Genomic DNA, 19,164 nt, shown 5'->3' on the forward strand with positions numbered 1-19,164 from the left:
GAAACCAATCAATTTTGAAAGCGGGCTCCAGAGTGGAAAGATTTCAAAACGCGCCCCGTACGCGTCCGTCTGGACACCATATGCAGGATACTCCTCCAGCGGTGACGTAATGGTCGCAGCTCGATGACGACGCATTGTCGCAGATTGATGACGTATGCGCCAATTCTTGCGTGACTGACAACAACAATGGCGGATAGCCGTGTCGTAGTCGTTTTGCGCAGTCTCCTTAGCTTGCTTATACTTTTACAGCAAAATATTTTGCTTGTTTATTCCCACATTCAACAAGCGGTGTCGCACTTGAATCAGCCGCCATTGTCATTTGTTTCTGTTGTTTCGATACAGGCAAAGCCATGTTTGTTCTGTAGATTCCAATAAAGTTAGGGGGGGAAAAAAAGTGTGATTCTTCTTCTACGCTTACCGTTAACTCCCTGTGGCTGCGCTACAGCGCCACTCCAGACTTGGCATATACGTTACAGCCGTTAAAACGTCTTCAGCGTCTTCTTTTGGACACACGCAAGTCTTGAAATGCTTCTGTGTGTACGAGATTTGTTTGAGGAACGAAGCCGGCTTTGCTTCCGTCTGGACGGGGCCTAAGACTGCGCAACCTTTAATTTAATGATCGGATGTAAATGCAACTGCATATTGAAATGTGATAGTACAGTTTGGCTTCATTTTATGTCACTGTAATCAACTATAAACATTATTATAACTTTGAGTATTAAGTATTCCTATCTGAGGTGGATTGTGTGGTACCGACTGTGATAAGCAAGGATGCATGGAAATCATTGATTATTTATTTACATTTGCAAGTTAATAATAGATGGCTGTTGTGGTTGAACATTTAGAAATCCAAACAACAAAATAACTGTAATTTGTTGACAATACACATTTCTTTACTAAAAAAATAATAATAATCACAAATCAGGGCACCATAATATAGATGTGTACGAGTCATTGTTTTATGAAGGTTTACTGCTACCTAGGGCTTGTGAAAATGGTGAACTTTCATTCCAATATAATCTTAAATGCTAAAATGTATATATATTAAAAAAAAAAAAACATATTTCTCTAATCACCATGAATCACAGAACATCGCAGTGCTGCCATTTTGTATCAGTCACCACGTCATAACACAAACTTAACACAGCAGCGTCTTCGATTACTAGACAGCAAGAAACACTAACCAATGTAAGAAACTTTGTGCACGTATGTAATTATAATTCTTTCGACAAAGTCACTGCTTCCATACAAGTAACTAATAGTGTTATCAGTGCATGCACAAGCACAACAGAGCAAAGCAAGCACTTTCTGCTTTTTTTTTGTTTGTTAGGCGCATCTGCAAAGACAGGCTAGGTTTACTTCAGAGAACTTTTAAATTTATTTGAAAAACCCAATACAAATTACAATGTGGAAAATACTCAATTTTTTGACATGGATACCATGTTAACGGCAATGCAAAACAGCTAAACAGAAGTGAAATCAGCCCAGCGCAAGTCATTTTAAATCCAGATTAAAAACTGCATTTTTTTCCCATGCCTCTGATTAAATCTATTAAAGCATTTTTTTTAGATACAATTTTAGAAAATATTTTTCTTGCACTGTCAGTTCTTATAGTAATTTTAAGAAACTACTTTTTATTTATTTACTTTGTTTTAGAATGACTTTAGTTATTTTGCTTGTAAATGCTTTTAAATGTTGTATTGCTGACTATGTGACAACAACCACTGATACCTATTGGATAACATTCAAAATAAGTTTCAGTATGTTTTATGGTGCAACATCACTATATCATGTGTCTATCTGAATGCATACAAAGACATGGAGAAATATACAAAAATAAAGTTGATTTATTTAGTTGTATGCTAGATGCTGAAAATGAGATGAGTTCAGTATCCGAGAGGCCTCGCTCTAAACAAGACAATATGTCAGCTTCCGGACAACACATTTGTGACCACTTTAAGAGGACCTCTTCAAACAGAGAGCCACTCGGAAAATAAATGACCTATTTCACATTTGAAATGACTTCTGACTTCATTTTCATGCAAGACACAGAATCTACAACCTTGTGAGTGCTCAACAGACACTTCATTCGAACAGCACAAAGTAATGATTCAATGAAGACCTGTAGCCAAGATAAGAATATTTATTTTGATTGACACTTTTCAAGACGTATTAATTCACTAACATAGCTATTTATGCAGGGGTCACTCACCTTTTTCAAACTAAGCAAATTTTTGGGGGTACTTAGTACTAACTGGTACAAAGGGATAACAATTTTGCTCAAATTACTTATAGGTTAATTGGGGTCTATACCGCTGTTGTGTCTCTCCACAAACACTACAGATTGGCAATTTGCTATAGTACTGATCTTTGAACTGTACCTAGTTTTGTTGTTGTTTTTGATGATTGGGTATTGTACTCTAATTTCAAAGTTTACACTAATGCAAGTTTGATTTAAAAAGAAAAGCAACAAAAAAGGTAGATGCATATCAATAATGAGCAATTCCTAGAACAGGCCCACTTGGCTACTCATGTGGTCCCTGTAGGAAATAAGTTATACAGGAATGTACATTATTGTATTCTAATCAATATAATATTTCTCTATCAGCATCATCTACGTATTGGTCTTTAATTAAATTTTAACACCTTTTCTAATTATATATTTAATTCATAAAGGGCTACCCGCAGTTAACAAGAAGTCAATGAAATAAAAATTGGAATGATGAGCGTGTCACCGAAGGATTTCTGCCGCAGTTTTCGCATTCGTAGCTGCCATCCTCCTCCATCCACACTCTTAATTAATAGAAATAGCTTCCAAACACGGCCACAGCACAGAACAAGCTTTCCTGTGAAAGTGACAAAAAATATTCAGAAATAAACACACACCAACATGAAGCCACTCCAAAAATCACACAGCACACCAAAAAGAATAAAAGTACTTGCATTCATGAAAACATCTTCTGCATAGTTGTCTGTATCAGCATCCCATAAACACCTTGACGACATCCTGTCAAATCCAACACATTTTATTCAACGCTTTAAAATAATCATTTGAATCAATATGTCACTCACTTGACTCCTTGTCCGCGTTGTTCTCCAATGGTCACTTGCACAACAAACTTGTACCTGTCAAACCCTAATTCTGCGTTGGAAGGGGAAAAAAATAAACAACACAGTGATTACTAATAACGCAAACGTTGAATTGGATATCAATTTCATTGTTTTAATGTCTGATGAAGGACTCACTCTTCACTTTATTCTTCACAGAGTCAGCCAGTGTGCGGGTAATCTCTGCGACCTCATCTGGGTCATATTGTGCTTCTAACAGGCGTGCCTTCACTGTTTCACGAATGCACTCCTTTACAACAGCAGACTTGAATCTAAAATGTTACATAAAGGCCAGAAAGAATACAAAATACACCTCAGTCCAACATGCAATCCTTAAACATTACCTAACATAAAAGAGTACTTGAAATTAGTTATCTTTTGTTTTGAAACCCGAGCCTCAGAACTGTGCAGATGTACTGATCAATAAGCAAATGCTGTGAGGCTAATTTAATATTTAAATGGTTCTATTTTGTTGTTGTTGATGTAGGTTGTAGTGGCGGAAAAAGTTCATTGTGTCATTCTGAGAAGCGTTTCTCGTGACATCATCTACCTAAAATAATGGCGTCTGAAATCTGGCACTAATACTGATTATATCGTAATTAATAATGTAATTTCTGCGGTAGAATTCTGATCTGCTTCACTAACGATGCAGCGGCGGCCAGCCTGATCATATTTTAAGAAGGTCATGTTTATGTTTAAGAGCTTAATAAATACCAAACGACGGTCAACTTGATTAGCATAGTTTGAAGCCTTTTATGGAGTGTGTTTTAAATATTTCACAATGATGACAACGCATGAGCACAATAAATCTTGGTGGAAGGAATTGGAAAATGTCGGTTTACGGTAGCTAGGCAACGCGAGCGTCGGCAAGGCTACGGCTACAAGCTAAGCTAACGTCACACGATACGGATTTAGCGTCAAACAACTCACTTGTACTGATAGTTGGGTCGTATGAGGTAAGAATCTGAGCCTTCCATGGCATGTCAGTGATATATTAGCTTAACAAAGAGTTGTGGCGCAGAAAAGTAAAGCGAGCAGTGTTTCACTCGCTCTGGAAAGTTTGAGCATAACATTCCCGGAAGTTGATACCCACCCCCCACCCTATCACCGGAAGTGACTGACAGGTCCTCGCTTTACGACAGAGTTCCGTTGCTACGATGGTGACGTAACAGCATTGAAGCTCAAATAAGAGCGACTGATGAAAAGAAAGTTTTTGTCCAACAAAATACACAGTGGAATAAATCCAATGAAAGCCACAATTGCTCAGAGATTTCTTAACACTCTTTACTGATCTCTTCACGTACTGCTAGTCAGGAAGTTCAATGCATCATTTTCAATGTGCTGACTAGGAAGATAATATGATCACCATTTTCGCCAGGGTGCCTTCTTTGTAAAAGGTCACCCTTTTATACTGTTTTCAATCTGTTCTTTTTACCAAATGCATTATGGGTCACAAATTGGTGTCTGTGAACTGTGCAGCTTCAACCTTGAGAGCCTTTTGCAGATAGCTAAAAAGACATTAAGGTATAGTAATGCGATTCCGTCATTCATGCAAAAGCTGGATGATGCATCGCACACAGTATTGTATACGTTTTTTTTTTTAATTAGAGTACAGCTTTACAAGTACAAGTTTTATTTGGGGTTTTACACAATAGTTCATTTTAAATGTTTTGTGTGGAAGTAGGTCAATAAATATAAGGCTTAATTAATTTACAGAAACAATTCTGTGGTAGCTATGTACTAGTATATAATATTTTTTAGTATTTTTTTAAACAAGATATCTAAGATATACTGTAGCTATTTATATGTTCTGCAACATATAACAATATTCAGCACTGTAGGCACTCTATCACTCTGTCCTATCAATTAAAGGCTAAAAGCCCCAAAAAATTATTAAAAATAAATACAATAAAGTATTATTACGTATATCGTCAAAACTTTCAACATATTCAGAAATCTGAATTTATTCCAGCAGTGCATTTATTGTTTGCTATTTTTTTGTGTTTGATTATTATTCATTTGATGATCTAGTCTACGTAGTGTATTTGTTACACAGTCTGTTTATTTTAAACAAAAATGGTGGTGATGTGTTTCCATACGAGAGCAAGCCTCTTCTTCACAGGGCATAAACACTTTATTTGTTTGTGATCAGCAGGCGTGACAATCCGTGTCTCACACACACGCACACGCGTGCATGCACTGGGGCTGCGGTTTATTTTTTGTTTTTGGGATACATTCCTATAAGATTGAAGCGGCTGCCTTGCTTTGCAGAATTTTGCTTGCCTTTAACCACATTCTTTGCATGTTTTTAATTCTCAACGTCATGCTTCAGGTGCAGTGCCACTATATATACCTTCAGTATGTACAAGCAGGCTGATAAGGAGAACTCAAGTCTTCTATTGGCTGATAGGCAAGTTATTTTTTATGCTGTCTGAAATTGGCAGCTATATTTTAATAATATGATAAGTTCTCTACAGGCACAAAAAAAGATTTGACATCATGAATCTGCTCTCAATGTCGCTCACGTTGATTATGCTGCTGGTCTTTATTCCAGGTATGTTTTTTTTTTTTTTTTTTTCTTTTTGAGTGCTGAGTTTCCCTTGAGTTTTTTTTTTTATGAGTATAAGTAAATAATTTATTTTAAGTAAAAACTATTTGTTCAGCTCCTTGCAGCGCCGTCAAGGTAAACTGTTCCGAACCGAACCAACTGGCGCTGCTGGAGGCCCTGAAGCCGATCTTTAAGATGGCCGCCATTCGGCCAGTCATAAACATGACAACCCCCACCGACGTCCGCTTACACTTCCTGCTCTATGGAATATTAGGAGTGGTATGTTCAGCCCATTATAAATCCATAAATGATGTTTATATGCGATATGTACTGTATAACAGCTGGTCTATAAATACTGTACTTTGAAACCTGTTTTTGAAATAATTTGATTGTGGTGAAATGTGATATTAGTAGTAGTAAATTATACAAATTATTTTAGATGACTTAAAACAAAATTGTGCATTTTTATTAATAAATTTCATAAACAAATACTGCTCCATTATGGACAGTTTTAAATATGAAATGTAGTTACAATATGGACACATAATAGTGACAATTTTAAAAAGATGATGTCTTACACAAAAAATGTCTATAATATCTCATCTCAACTCATTCACTGCCATTGACGGCGATAGACGTCAAAAATTCATTTGAACTATTTCTAGTAGTTTCACATTTTTTCCCCCACTTTTGTTAATAGTATGAAAACCTAGAAAAAAATGTGTTGTACATTTAGAACAGATATGAAATTTGTGATTAATCTTGAGTTAACTAGTGAAGTCATGTGATTAATTACAATTTTAAAAAATTTATCGCCTGATGCCCCTAATTAAAAAAAAAAGGAAAAGGAAAGATTATTCAAATTTTGGGGCATCAGACGATCAAATGTTTTAATTGTAATTAATCGCATGACTTCAATAGTTAACTCACGATTAATCACAAATTTGATATCCGTTCTAAATGTACAATAAAAAAAATTCTAGGTTGTCTCACACTTGTTAACAAAAGTGGGGGAGAAATGTGAACTAATAAAAATAGTTCAAATTATTTTTTGACATCAGTAGCCGTCAATGGCAGCGGATGAGTTAATTTATCAAATTAATAGTTATGTCAGCAAGTGGAAAAAAAAACAATGTGCATTTGCCTTTACAGTAATGTAACTCTGACCTAATTGAAGCGTGTGTTTTTCAGAACGAGAAAGCTCAACTCCTGACGACTTATCTTTGGCAGACTTTTGTAAGTAATGCATCCTTTTTGTTGTTGTATGATGAAACTGCAATGACGTGCAACGTTATCACTTTTCCGTTTGCATTCATATCCACATTGCGTCAGTGGTGGCAGAATGAGTTTGTCACTTGGGACCCGGTCCAGTGTGGCACCGACAAGATTACTCTTCCCAGAGAGAATTTCTGGGTTCCAGATCTTTTCATCCGTGAATTGTGAGTTTCGAAATATAATCGGTGTGTTTCTTAGATTCGCATCTGTGCATCAGTAAACATACAACACAATTCAACAATGTTGGACCGTCATTTGATGTATTGTTTTAAAATGCTTACATTCCCAGATATTTTTTTTTCACTGTCTTAACTAGAAAACTAAAAAAACACACACACACACACACACACACACACACAAAAAAAGAGTTTTGCGGAAAAAGTGTATAAACTTGGTTAAATTTTTAAATTATTTTTCTTTTTAGTGGGCTACAAATACGCCTTAAAAAACAAAAAATAAACAAAAAAAAGCAACTCAAACAGAAGTGAACTTGCATAAATCAGCGGATCGAATATTTCCTATTATTTACTCATTTTATTGTGACTACTGTGAACATTTATTTTGAACAAATCAAATAAAAATATATAATCGCATCGTTCTGTAATATATAATCATCTCCCTCGTTTTCAGGAGAAATAAAAACATCAATTTGTACATCTAAGTGCGTATCTGTGTGTTGCAGTATGGATCAAGACAAAGCTCCACTTGTTCCATATGTGAATCTGCACAGCGATGGACAAATGCATGACGCAAAACCAAGCAGAGTTGTCAGTTCGTGTAACCTGGACATCTACACCTTCCCTTTTGACAAACAGGACTGCACTCTTACCTTCGGCTCCCTCGTTAACTTGGGTAACGGATTTTGCACTTTGACTTTTGATCCTAGTTAAGGAAAATGTGAAAATAAGGAAGTCAATTATATAGATGATGCATGGGAGTTATGCAAAGGAGAAAATGACTTAAAATATAAACATATCCCAACCCTAATTTCTTGAGAAGGGTACTCTTTTTGATACAACAGATCCTCAACGTACGCATTGACACTATGCATGTTTCTGCAGTAAAACAGCTCCCCACAGTTTACAGTGAGAATTAACAATGGACCTTGGACTTGTTTTGGAAATTTTCTTTTAAATGAAATATGAAAAAAATATGTTAACAGACATTAACTTAATACAGAATGATTGTTTTTTGACTATACTTGTCTGCACTATGTCATAAAAAAACCACATACATTTCATACACGTAAAAAAAAAGAAAAATAAATGTGCTTGAATCTACAAAATAATAATAATAATAATAATAAAGTTGCCACCCGTCCCATTTTTCCCAGAATTGTTCTTTTTTTTTCTTCTTCTTTTTTTTTACCAGCTCTTCTGGGAAGATAAAAATCTCTCCCTGGACACAATTTGTTCCATTTTTTTTTTTTTTTAGGAAGAGTGCCAAAAGCAAATTTAATTTCCTAAATTCTGTAATTTGAAAATGTCCCCTATGCTACTGTGGAATGCTTTGCTGGTAGTAGACATTAAATCAAATCCAGAGGATTTCCCCTGTTAAAGAAAGGATAGATTAACATTAGATGGTTGATGTCATTAACTCCCAGCCATTTTCACTGAAGCAACCCCCTTCGCTGTTTTACCGGATTTTGACTGATTTTGCAAGGTCCACAGAATATTGTGTTCTCTTACTACTGTATAAAAATATGGAACCTACAAAAAAAAAAGATTAGAGCCTTTTCTTTCATCATGAAAAAAAAAAGTATATTTGTATCTGTTTCTGTTTAGTAGCAATTAGCATTAGAATATAGCTAAGCAACCTGTTGAAAACACTGGGGACAAGAGCTTGTTGCAACATTGCCCTGGCTAATCTCTTATACTTTGCTGCCACCTGCTGGCCGTTTTTTTGTAATAACTACCATTGCTTTAAGCAACCTCTTCATGTCAGAAGCTACATCAAAGCCTTCTGTATGTTCTAGCACTAAAAAAAAACATTTAAAAAACGTATACATACATTTTGGGGAGTTAAGGACAAAGTATTAAAAAACGCATTTATATGTTTTTGGGTTTGAATGAATTAGCTAGATTAGACTGCAAATTGACTAATCATAGAGGAACAAGTTCATAGCATACGTAAAATGTCGTAGTCGTGAATATAAAGTATGTTACAGTCACTAACATGACAAACAAAATTACTCAAATGCTACCTTTTTCTACATAATACAAAATCCATACATTCTGGCCTTTACAACTAAACATGTTTTATTTTGTTTAGCAAGTGACATGACGGTGTCCCAGTCGATGTCTGACGAATTAATCACAGCCAAATCCAAGAAGGTGATGACCACTTTAGGGGAGTGGGAGCTGCTGAGCATCACTGCCTTAAAGCTGAATCATCACCATGAGAGTGAACATACCTACGTGGACGAGCTTCAATTTCACGTATGTCTGATTGCATTGCATGCAAATGAACCGAATCTGAAGATAAGAATACTTCATCAAAGTCCAAAGGAAGCAAAATGTTTTCAATTCTTTCGCTAGATCCGACTGCGACGCAGGTCCACGCTGTACGTGGTCAACCTGCTGCTCCCCAGCATTTTCCTCATCACAGTGGACCTTTTTAGCTTCCTGCTACCTCCGCAAAGTGTGGACCGCTCCTCCTTCAAGATGACCCTCATCCTGGGCTACACCGTCTTCCTGCTCATCATGAATGACCTGCTGCCTATCACGGGAAACACCATCCCCATCATCAGTAAGCGCCACACTCACGATCACGTTTTTTTATGCCGGCTGCGAAATAACCAACACCAGGTCTAACACGCCTCTGTGCAGTTTTATGACACAGATTTGCAAAAGTCATGAAAATAGAGCTTCAAAATAGGAATCTGTAAGTTCCTGCTCCAACTGCACTATTGATTGGAGCTAACAATTAAAAAGACACGGGAACAGAATCTGTGGCACATTCAATACCAAGAGAGAAGTAGTAATTCTCTCGCCCAATATCATCTGAGATCCAGCTCACGTGAAACTGTAATATGGACAAGCGGAATAGTAGTGTTAATTTGATCAGACATTTTTAAATTTAGTCTCAGTTTTAGTACACTTTCAATCACGCTCGATTTTTACCATTTTATCATATTAGTCAACCCCATCCCATTTTTATTGAGTTCATTTTTAGTCTACTTTAAATCTAGCATTTTAGTCCAAGAAATTATAATTGTATCCATCTAGTTTTAGTCGACAAAAACTGTCAACGTTTTAGTCTAGTTTTAGTCAGGACAGTCATTTTACACCTGTTTGTTTTTTGTTAGCAGATAATGTTGAACATTTCGGATCTAAAACTATTTCATTTGAAATGTTCTCATCTTTTTGCTGAAAAACAAATTCACACACAATTACAGCATTTCAACAAGTGGCTACTGTGGCTCAGTGCTAGAAGCTAGTAAGTTAGCCAGCATTAGTTAGCGGTCGGATTAGCATTATTGTTGGAAGATTTTAGCCGTTGGATTGTTACATTCAAACTATAATTTAGGGGAGACCGGGGCTAGTTGTATCATTTTTTTTAAACTTTTATATATTTTGGGGGAATCAATACATCATATATAAACACAATGTATACCAGATGAAAGATCAAAGTAAAAAAAAAAGGGGGGGGGGGTCGGCTTCCACTATGTGTTAGCAGAAACAGGGTTTTACAAAATCATATAATTTTAGTCTCATTTTTGCTCATGAACTAAAATGTTCATAAATTTTAGTCCAGTTTTTATTAAGTGGAGTGCATTTTTGTCTTGTCTGCAAAAATTCATACTGATTTAGTCCCAGTTATTGTTTAGGGATGAGGGTTTTATTCTAGTCTAGTTTTCGTCCAGTGAAATATGTGTTGACCAAAATATTTTTGTTTAGTTTTCATTAACAAAATTAACACTACGGGATAGAAAATTGTTGGATAGATGGACGTCTGTCATGGGTTTACAATTTGAAATTCCTGAAGGGAAAAGTCGAAAGGAAAATAATTAATGCGTGTTCATGTTCAGAGGTCTCCCCGCCAAGCAGTCTGTGAGACTGCATCAATAATAGCACACGCGCCCAACAATTTTATAAACAAATTCCTGAGTGTGGTGAAGTGTAACATCGGCAGCATTGATCATTTGCGTGATCCATAAACAGTGTGGGCAAACACGTACGGATTTCCATGTCGTGGCAATTCAAATCTCAAGCAAACAAGAAGGAACTTGTATAGATTTCTTTGCTCGGGTTACAATTGTTTATTTAATTCTTGACCACTGAATGTGTGCGTGACTTACCCCTGTCTTTTATGCCAGATGTGTTCTTCTCTTTATGTCTGGCCCTGATGGTGGCCAGTCTCCTGGAGACGATTGTCATCACCAAATTGCTGCTCAGCTCCAAAAACGTCTCTCCTGTTCCCTACTGGATACGTGTGCTTGTTCTGCGCATCCTGGGTCGTTTTGTTGGAATGCCTTGGGAAGAAGTCAAAGATGCAGGTATACAGAGATCAGTGCTGGTTAATCACCTCTTCTCACACATTGTACAAAGTAAATATCATAGGATCTCATAGTTTAGGTTACGATATCTTTTGTGACACCAGTCCTGGAACTTTTCTGATAAACCCCATACATTGAATCTCTCTTAACAGACACTAGAGGCAGAAATGTGTGCACACAGCACGGATGTGATGTCGACCCTCACGAGGAGAAGGGATCGGCAGTGGAGGGGAGGGCCCTGCAGGAGCTGAGGAGCCTTGGTGGAGACCTGAAGGTCCTCCGCCTACAGGTGGAGGAGGAGTTTGGGAGCAACCAGAGCTCAAAGGAATGGATCCAGGTGGGTTACATCATGGACCGTCTGCTGTTTGGCATCTACCTGCTCTTCTTATGTGTCAGCTTCATCACCATCAAGATCATCTGGGTCAAATCCTATAACCAGTAGATTACAACTTTGACATGCTTAATTTATTATGTTACTTTGAAGCACAGGTGGCAAACCCTGCCACAGTTTGCCTTTAGCCCCTTGTGCTAGCTAGCTAGCTCAACAGCAGGTAGCCGAGCACCCGGGGAGCTAGCTAGGGAGCTCGCTAGCTTGCACAACCACCTTGTGCTAGCTAGCGAGCTCCCTAGCAGCCTGGCAGGTAACTGAGCACCCGGGGAGCTAGCTAAAGAGCTCGCTAGCTAGCACAAGGAGCTAAAGCCAAACTGTGGCAGTGTTTTTACTTTCTGGATCTGGATTTGCCATCTCTGCTTTGAAAAGTGGTTGTTAAATTATCCCTCATATACAATTAGTGCTGATTAGATGTTATGTGAAAGTATACAATACTAAAAATAAAATGATATGGACAAATACTTGATAGTTTTGGCTTATCTTTATTCTTCATTTCAATTTCTCTTAGTCGTTCCGACGTTGGTACTTTGTAGTGACATCTAGTGGTGAACTAATAGAATGCATACTACGGTGGCTCAGAGAGCCCACACTTTCCTAGCCTATCCCCAATTACTATTCGGAGAGAGAGAGCAGCCAAGGCGAGTGACCGGGCTAGCAGGAGCTAGCCGGAGCAGCTAACTGCAGCAACAATTTTCCAAGTTGAAGGTTCCCTTCAGGAAAACAGCTTTAAAAAAAGGTTTATTTGCTTTGTTTTACTCTGATGTCTGCTACCAGTTCATGTTTGCGAATGAGAATCTGTTCTCGATTGCCTGACCTAGATAATTTAAGGTTAAGCAAACAAATAAAAACAAATGTTAAAAGGCGAAATATCTCTTCTTCTTTTTTCAACAGGTGCCAGAACCCACTCATTGCATTGGAAAAAAAAAAAAATAATAATAATAAACTAAAATAAAAAAGATACAGAGTCAATTGACTCTAGAATGCTGCATGAAATTATATTAGTAGGGTAATTTTGATTGTGTTTTGGGGTAAAATAGGTACATAAGTGACTCCCAATTATGATGTGTAATGGGAAAATTTGGGGTTGAATGCAATAGCTTCTCTCAAAGGGAAAGTAGTAGATGACATATAGAGATGTTATTAGAGCATTTATATTGGTGGCCAGGGAGTAGAGGAGGCCCCAGCACTTTTGCAGCACATTCTTTGAAAGAAAGAAAGAAAGAAAGAAAAAAAGAAAGAAAGAAATTAAAGAGGGCAAGTATGAAAGTAATTGACTAAAATGGGAGCACTTTGCACAATCCCACCATTACTCAACTTAACAACCACTTTTGACCCGCTGTTAATGTTTTTAGCGCTGCCCGCAGAAAGTCAAGCCTTGTGTGGTTCTCTTCATCTTCATCTCTCTCTTCACACATGGTAAGAACATGCAGACCGCATCTATTTTGCAAACCTCCTCTAATTGTTTGTTATTGACTTTTTGAGCCATGCTAATAGCCTCCTGGCTAATTGTCGTCATCAGTCTGAAAGTGCCATCAAATAAGGGCCATTCAGTGAGATGCCTTATTTTATGTTACTTTTTTATTTATTTATGAAAACTATGAAAATAATATATTTTCAAAATTGAACTCTCTAAAATCATGTTAAAATAAAGCATTTTGTGACAAAATATTTCCAGCTGTCTGCCATGCTAGGACATTTTTTAATGCTCTTTTTGATGCAGTACAATCCAGTTTGTATGTAATACAGTACAGAAGTACTGGACTCGACCAGTCGGCTGAGCCCAGCCCAATTTCTGACCACCCTTGGCTACCACATAGCTCTCTCTACCTATGATGTTTATTGGTTCAGTTTGCTTTCTATATTGTAAATGGATAAATGGGCAGCTCCCTTCTAAATTGTGGACCGGCCTCTTGGGGTAAAATGGAGCAAAAATAATTATTGAATAGCACCATTTCGACCCGCAGAGCATCTGCCCTGTACGCCAGATGGCCAGTCCAGCCCTCCACGCCAGATGGCCAGTCCAGGCCTGCAGTACAGTGCTAAAATGTACAATTTCATTCTTTTGAGATTATGTAGAATTTTTGTGGGTGACTTGTAAATAGAATAAAATGCAGAGAGATTAAGACAAATAAATTGTTTATTTGAACTGTTTTTAAGAGTAGTATGTCTCTAATTGGTGGTCCATCATATTTAGATATAATGCAATTCAAAATAAGATAACACGGTTCTATAGAGCTGATTTTAAGTCAATGTTTTTAAAAGTGGACCCAACATGTTCCTTATGCCGGCTCACCTCATTGCCGATTGTCTTTGCTCTTTGTTAAGCATCGTGTAGCTTCATCATGCCCAACTGCTCTCGGCCGGACGGCCCCGCCCTGCTGGAGGCTCTCAGGCCAGTCTTTGACCTCAGCTCCATTCGACCCGTCGTGAACTTTTCAACCACCACGCATGTCAATATTGCCTTCATCCTTGTCGGCATTCTCGGGGTGGTGAGGGACATTTAACATTCATCTGAAATAAGGTCACCGGTTCTCTCAGTTTAAAGCGCATATCGATTTCTTCTTTCAGGATGAAAAGGCTCAGATCTTCACAACATTTATCATCCAGATGTTGGTGAGTCATACTATTTCAAAGGGAATGACAGCACGGTGGACTGTTGGTTCGCATGATATATTTTTTTCTATTTGACTTTATCAGTGCTTCTGCGTTGCAGAAGTGGAAAAATGAGTTCGTAAAATGGGACCCAAACGAGTGCGGCGCCTATTGGATTACAGTCCCGAGAAAAGAACTGTGGGTCCCCGATATGGTCATCAATGAGTTGTAAGTCAATTAACACTGAAGGAGGAGCAATAATTAGCAGCCTGAAAATATTCAAGCTTAACTAAAGTACAAATCAGCACGTTGCAATTTGATTAACGTGTTCGTAAATGTCCGCTTCCTGCAGTATGGAGAAGAACTCGGCTCAATTTACGCCGTACACGTACGTGTATAGCGACGGCTTCGTGTTCGATTTACAGCTCGTCAGGGTGGTGAGCTCCTGCAGGCTCGACATCTACACGTTTCCATTTGACACCCAGAACTGCACTTTGACCTTTAACGCCTACCTGCAGCACTGTAAGTACTAACTGATCCATGCTCCTTTTTTTTTTCACATATCGACAAGTTTGTAGCACTTCTGTTGTTTGATTGTGTGTCTCATATGATGCGATGAATTAAAACTCCTCAATATAATTCTTCTTTTCATTCAGTATTTCAAATGAAAGTCATCGAAAATATTTTTTATTTCAGTACCTGCAATCACGATTGGCCACTTGGCGTCATCAGAAGAAATACTCAAATATTCCAAAGAAATGATGGCTACGATGGGGGAATGGGAGCTCATTGGAATCAAAGCATTACATCAACAGTTGCCAACTTCGAGTAACAAGACTTATGAAGAGCTTCGCTTCTTTGTAAGGGTCAACTTAGGAATTGTTTGTGTCTTAAAGGTTGTAAACTTAGTTTACATCAGCGGTGGACAAACTTTTGTACTCAAGAAACTCATTTGATTTTCAAAGTGGCCTGATAGATCATTCGCTGATCAGGTAGAAATAAAATAAAAAAGTTTAACAAGAGTTAATATTGATAAAATAATATTGCTAATATGTACAGGCTATTTGTTACGGATGGGCGAGTACTAATACTAGGGACGGTATCGGGCCGATATAACCTATCAGGAACTAAAAATAAAAAATCATAATAATAGAAAATTGCCAATTAATTTCATGCAAATTTAAGAAAGAATGCTATATTGTGATATATTGGCCATTTGGGGGAGTAATTTTATGCATCAAAAGTACAAGTGGTATCGGTACTTGGTATCAAAACTTCAGATCTTAAACTGGTATTGATCTGAAAAATAGTGGTCTTGCACATTCATATGATTTATAATTACTCAAAAGATTTATTAAAAAAATAATAATTAATTACTGATTTTTTTTAAAACAGTTTTGTACTTGTTTTCATTTTTAATTACTTAAAATGAATTCATCAATTTTTATCCAATTACATTATTGATTTTTTAAAAGTTCATTTTACCTCTTTACATTAACCCTATAAAGCCAAATTTATATTAAATACAGACATTTTGAGGCCTCTTTTTAATGAATATAATATTTTTTTTCCTATTAAAAAACCCTGACATATATAATCTGACACATGCATTGCATGGATAATCCACTAGAGGGCAGTATCACCAGTGGGAAATGTTCTTTCTGATTCTTGGAAATACTGTACTAATATGTTTGATATGTCTGTTTATTATTGACAGGATGCATCAAATATGACACAAATCAAAAGTCATCGAATTTTCTCTAATATATATTTCATGGTTCAGGCTTTATAGGGTTAAATCTAAACTATCTAGTGGGCTGGATTAAAGAAAGGACGCTTCTTATACAGTATAATTCAGAAGAAGAAGTTGCCTGCAGTATTTTGCCTCCAGAAAAATATCCGCACATCGTGACAAAATCTCATTTTCATAATTTTGCCACCAACAGATCTCAGTGCGGCGCAGGTCCATGTTGTACGTGGTCAACCTGCTGATCCCGTCCTGCTTCCTCATCACAGTGGACCTCTTCAGTTTCCTGCTGCCTCCTCAGAAGGTGGACCGCTCCTTGTTCAAGATGACCCTCGTCTTGGGCTACACCGTCTTCTTGCTCCTCATGAACGACCTGCTCCCCATCACTGGAAACACCATACCGCTTATAAGTAGGTTTGCGGAATGTGTAGCATCAAATTACAAATCATTGTCCAAGAATTGCCTAACATAATATGTCATGTGTTTTTCATGTCAGATGTGTTCCTGTCCCTTTGCCTGGCTCTGATGGTCGTGAGTCTTCTGGAGAGCATTCTCATCACCAACCTGCTGCACAGTTCTGCTCACTACTCAGACGTCCCTCGTTGGATCAGACTGTTTGTCGTCCACATAATTGGCCGCCTGGTTCTGCTTCCTCCCAAGCACACACCAGTGGAGCAGACGATCCGAAATCCTGCCACACTAGGTAACACGAAGACACGAGGAAGTCAAATAACAAAGATGCATTGTTAGCTACCGTTAGCTTCTCCTCCGCAACAGAAATGGACGCTTCCGCTCTGAGAGCAGGTGAGGGGAAAGCCCACGGACCAGAGGGGCCGCTGGATGAAGACAAAGCCGTGGAGGAGCTGAGGAGCCTGGGAAGAGACGTCCGAGTCATCCGGATGAAAGTGGAACAGGAGAGGAACGTCAGCCCAAGCGCAGAGGAGTGGATCCAAGTGGGTTTCATCATAGACCGCCTACTGTTCGCCATCTACGCCCTCTTCTTATCTGTCAGCTTCGTCACCATCATCGGCGTGTGGGTCTACTCACACAACGCCTCATTATAGCACATAGAAACTGGCATGTGTCTTAATTCTATTCGGATTTACTTTCTTGCTTGTTTGACAATGTGGCAGCATAATTTCTCCCCTTTTAAAAGGGGAAATCAACCCCCCCTCCCCCATCAAAATACTTGACAATAATAATATGTTCTATGCAGCTCCACTAGTCTAAATGTGGTATTCTGGAAACGGCCAATCACAGCTCACCTGTTTTCTGAAGCTGAGCTGTGATTGGTTGTTGCCTGAGCAACTGTGATGACATCTAGCCGGCAACAAAATGGCCGCCCCCTAAAATGGATAAAAAACAGCTGGATTTTGTTGCATAACTCATATTCCACAAATGTAATATTAATCAGAATGTAATGGCAGACTAGTGAAGTCACATATAACATATTATTGTCAAGAAACGTTTAAGGTTGACTTCCCCTTTAAATTATTGTTTGTCATGTATTGTTTTATACATGTATTCTATTAACTAAATTGAGAAATTAACCGTTTTTGCTTTGTGTTCAAATATTTTGTATTGTTTATTTGAAATCACCGTTGCAAACAGTAATCATGAATGACACATTGCATAAGTGTGCACACCCTCTCATAATTGGTATATGGTCATATGATTCAAGGATGTTAACTATGAGTTAGCATCCACCTTCCATCATTTAAAGTGCCTCTGATTTATCCTGAATAAAGTTCAGATGTTCTAGTAGTCTTTCTTGACTTTTATTTCCATTTTCCATCCATTTTGCTTTCTAGCAGAAACCTGAAAGTTTTGTGCAAAATGCTCATAATTCCATGTGATTGGCTGGCAGGGTGTAAGGGCAGCTCACATGTGTCCCGAATGAGTATAGCTTGATGGGACATCAGAATCAACAACATAATTGCTATTATTCATTTTTAGTTTTTCATGTACTGTATATGTTCATCAACACTCATTTTGCAATTGTCTTGAATTCAGCAAACATATCAACGCCTCCTTAAAATAATCACCTAAATAATTTTTTCAGATTTGCATCACCATTTGCATCATTGAGTAGATGATTAAGGCAAAAAAAAAACCAATTAAGAGGGTGACGATATGATCTTTCTAAATGTTTTGGTAAAAAGATTTGGTTAAGTACTGGGAAAAATGTGTTTAAACGTTTAATACAGAAAGATTGTTGCATAATTTTTCAACCAGGATTCAACAACATACTAACATGCGAGAGTGTCAAATTCACTATCCTGCAAGTCCCTCAGGTGGAGGTGTTAAAAAAATTAAATGGTCGAATGGTTACTGAAGGTGTTGAACAACATCTCCATAACTACCGTCTTCTAAATGCCAAAATATGTTTTTCAAACAATTAAAGTAACTCTATAGTATTTAACTGTTTAGTAACATTGTTACTTTTATTGTTATGTCTTTCGTGTTAATAACTTAAAGCATTGATGTTTATTATTCCATGTGAGCACAATTCTATTACGTTGCTAACACTTTCCGCATTTTGTGCTACTAAAAGGCAAATTATATTTTCTGGTTAAAACTTGCCTTCCAGTAAGGATGATAACAAATTAAGATTTAGCATTCGGGCATTAAATTGTTGCCAATGAGTTGTTGTAATCTCCAGGGATTTTCATGCAATATCAGCCAATGTGATGCGAGTGTAATTATAAAAGTGTGTGCGCCTATTTGCTGGCAATCAGTGTTGTATCAACAGTTAACTCAACTTCATGCTTGGAGCTTTCTTTCAATGATATTATATTCTAATTATATTTGAGCAAGAAGAAACGTCCAACATGCGTTGGTTGCGTCGGACAATCAACCTTATTCCATCTCTACTGTTAATTACAGGTAATCATTTGTATTCTCTTCTTTGCTTGTTTTACCTGAAGCGTTTGTATTACGTGCTCTGTTTGTCTTTTATGTGAATGATAGAACTTAGCGTTAACTAATATTTCCTCCCCACTTTT

The 19,164-nt window shown here is 37.5% G+C and overlaps 3 protein-coding genes and 1 long non-coding RNA gene across 4 annotated transcripts; 2 read left to right on the forward strand and 2 right to left on the reverse strand.

The window, feature by feature from the left end:
* Window positions 1-2,127: 2,127 nt before the first annotated feature.
* On the reverse strand, window positions 2,128-4,191 carry dynlt2b (dynein light chain Tctex-type 2B). Its single transcript, XM_077584186.1, has 5 exons — window positions 4,039-4,191; window positions 3,247-3,380; window positions 3,073-3,142; window positions 2,944-3,007; window positions 2,128-2,846 (listed from the first exon to the last, which is right to left on the reverse strand). Exons 1-5 carry the CDS (start codon window positions 4,083-4,085, stop codon window positions 2,799-2,801), a joined length of 363 nt encoding a protein of 120 aa, XP_077440312.1. The 5' UTR covers window positions 4,086-4,191; the 3' UTR covers window positions 2,128-2,798.
* A 1,416-nt stretch (window positions 4,192-5,607) lies between these two features.
* LOC144062793 (5-hydroxytryptamine receptor 3C-like) lies at window positions 5,608-11,871 on the forward strand. The gene is made up of 9 exons (XM_077584507.1): window positions 5,608-5,662; window positions 5,772-5,935; window positions 6,848-6,892; window positions 6,989-7,095; window positions 7,614-7,783; window positions 9,203-9,369; window positions 9,469-9,679; window positions 11,250-11,429; window positions 11,582-11,871. The coding sequence occupies exons 1-9, from the start codon at window positions 5,608-5,610 to the stop codon at window positions 11,869-11,871; spliced, it is 1,389 nt and encodes a 462-aa protein (XP_077440633.1).
* Window positions 11,872-14,747: 2,876 nt separating this feature from the next.
* LOC144062695 (5-hydroxytryptamine receptor 3A-like) lies at window positions 14,748-17,895 on the forward strand. The gene is made up of 5 exons (XM_077584331.1): window positions 14,748-14,934; window positions 15,109-15,272; window positions 16,359-16,569; window positions 16,656-16,862; window positions 16,937-17,895. Exons 1-5 carry the CDS (start codon window positions 14,748-14,750, stop codon window positions 17,221-17,223), a joined length of 1,056 nt encoding a protein of 351 aa, XP_077440457.1. The 3' UTR covers window positions 17,224-17,895.
* LOC144062696 (uncharacterized) lies at window positions 14,788-17,172 on the reverse strand. The gene is made up of 3 exons (XR_013296438.1): window positions 16,985-17,172; window positions 16,724-16,858; window positions 14,788-16,545 (listed from the first exon to the last, which is right to left on the reverse strand). It is a non-coding gene; the product is annotated as an uncharacterized LOC144062696 (long non-coding RNA).
* Window positions 17,896-19,164: the final 1,269 nt, after the last annotated feature.

This window comes from Vanacampus margaritifer, chromosome 13 (assembly GCF_051991255.1).
Source record: "Vanacampus margaritifer isolate UIUO_Vmar chromosome 13, RoL_Vmar_1.0, whole genome shotgun sequence".
Classification (NCBI taxonomy): Eukaryota; Metazoa; Chordata; class Actinopteri; order Syngnathiformes; family Syngnathidae; genus Vanacampus; species Vanacampus margaritifer.

Bases quoted from the DNA above. Each gene is read 5' to 3' on its own strand.
- dynlt2b (XM_077584186.1), bottom strand. From the start codon at position 4,085: ATGGAAGGCTCAGATTCTTACCTCATACGACCCAACTATCAGTACAA. The intron at 3,381-4,038 runs GTGAGTTGTTTG...GTAACATTTTAG, and splicing joins CGACCCAACTATCAGTACAA to ATTCAAGTCTGCTGTTGTAA. The intron at 3,143-3,246 runs GTGAGTCCTTCA...CTTCCAACGCAG, and splicing joins TGTGAAGAATAAAGTGAAGA to AATTAGGGTTTGACAGGTAC.
- LOC144062793 (XM_077584507.1), top strand. From the start codon at position 5,608: ATGAATCTGCTCTCAATGTCGCTCACGTTGATTATGCTGCTGGTCTTT. The intron at 7,784-9,202 runs GTAACGGATTTT...TATTTTGTTTAG, and splicing joins CGGCTCCCTCGTTAACTTGG to CAAGTGACATGACGGTGTCC. The intron at 9,680-11,249 runs GTAAGCGCCACA...CTTTTATGCCAG, and splicing joins AAACACCATCCCCATCATCA to ATGTGTTCTTCTCTTTATGT.
- LOC144062695 (XM_077584331.1), top strand. From the start codon at position 14,748: ATGTCCGCTTCCTGCAGTATGGAGAAGAACTCGGCTCAATTTACGCCG. The intron at 15,273-16,358 runs GTAAGGGTCAAC...TGCCACCAACAG, and splicing joins ATGAAGAGCTTCGCTTCTTT to ATCTCAGTGCGGCGCAGGTC. The intron at 16,570-16,655 runs GTAGGTTTGCGG...TTTTCATGTCAG, and splicing joins AAACACCATACCGCTTATAA to ATGTGTTCCTGTCCCTTTGC.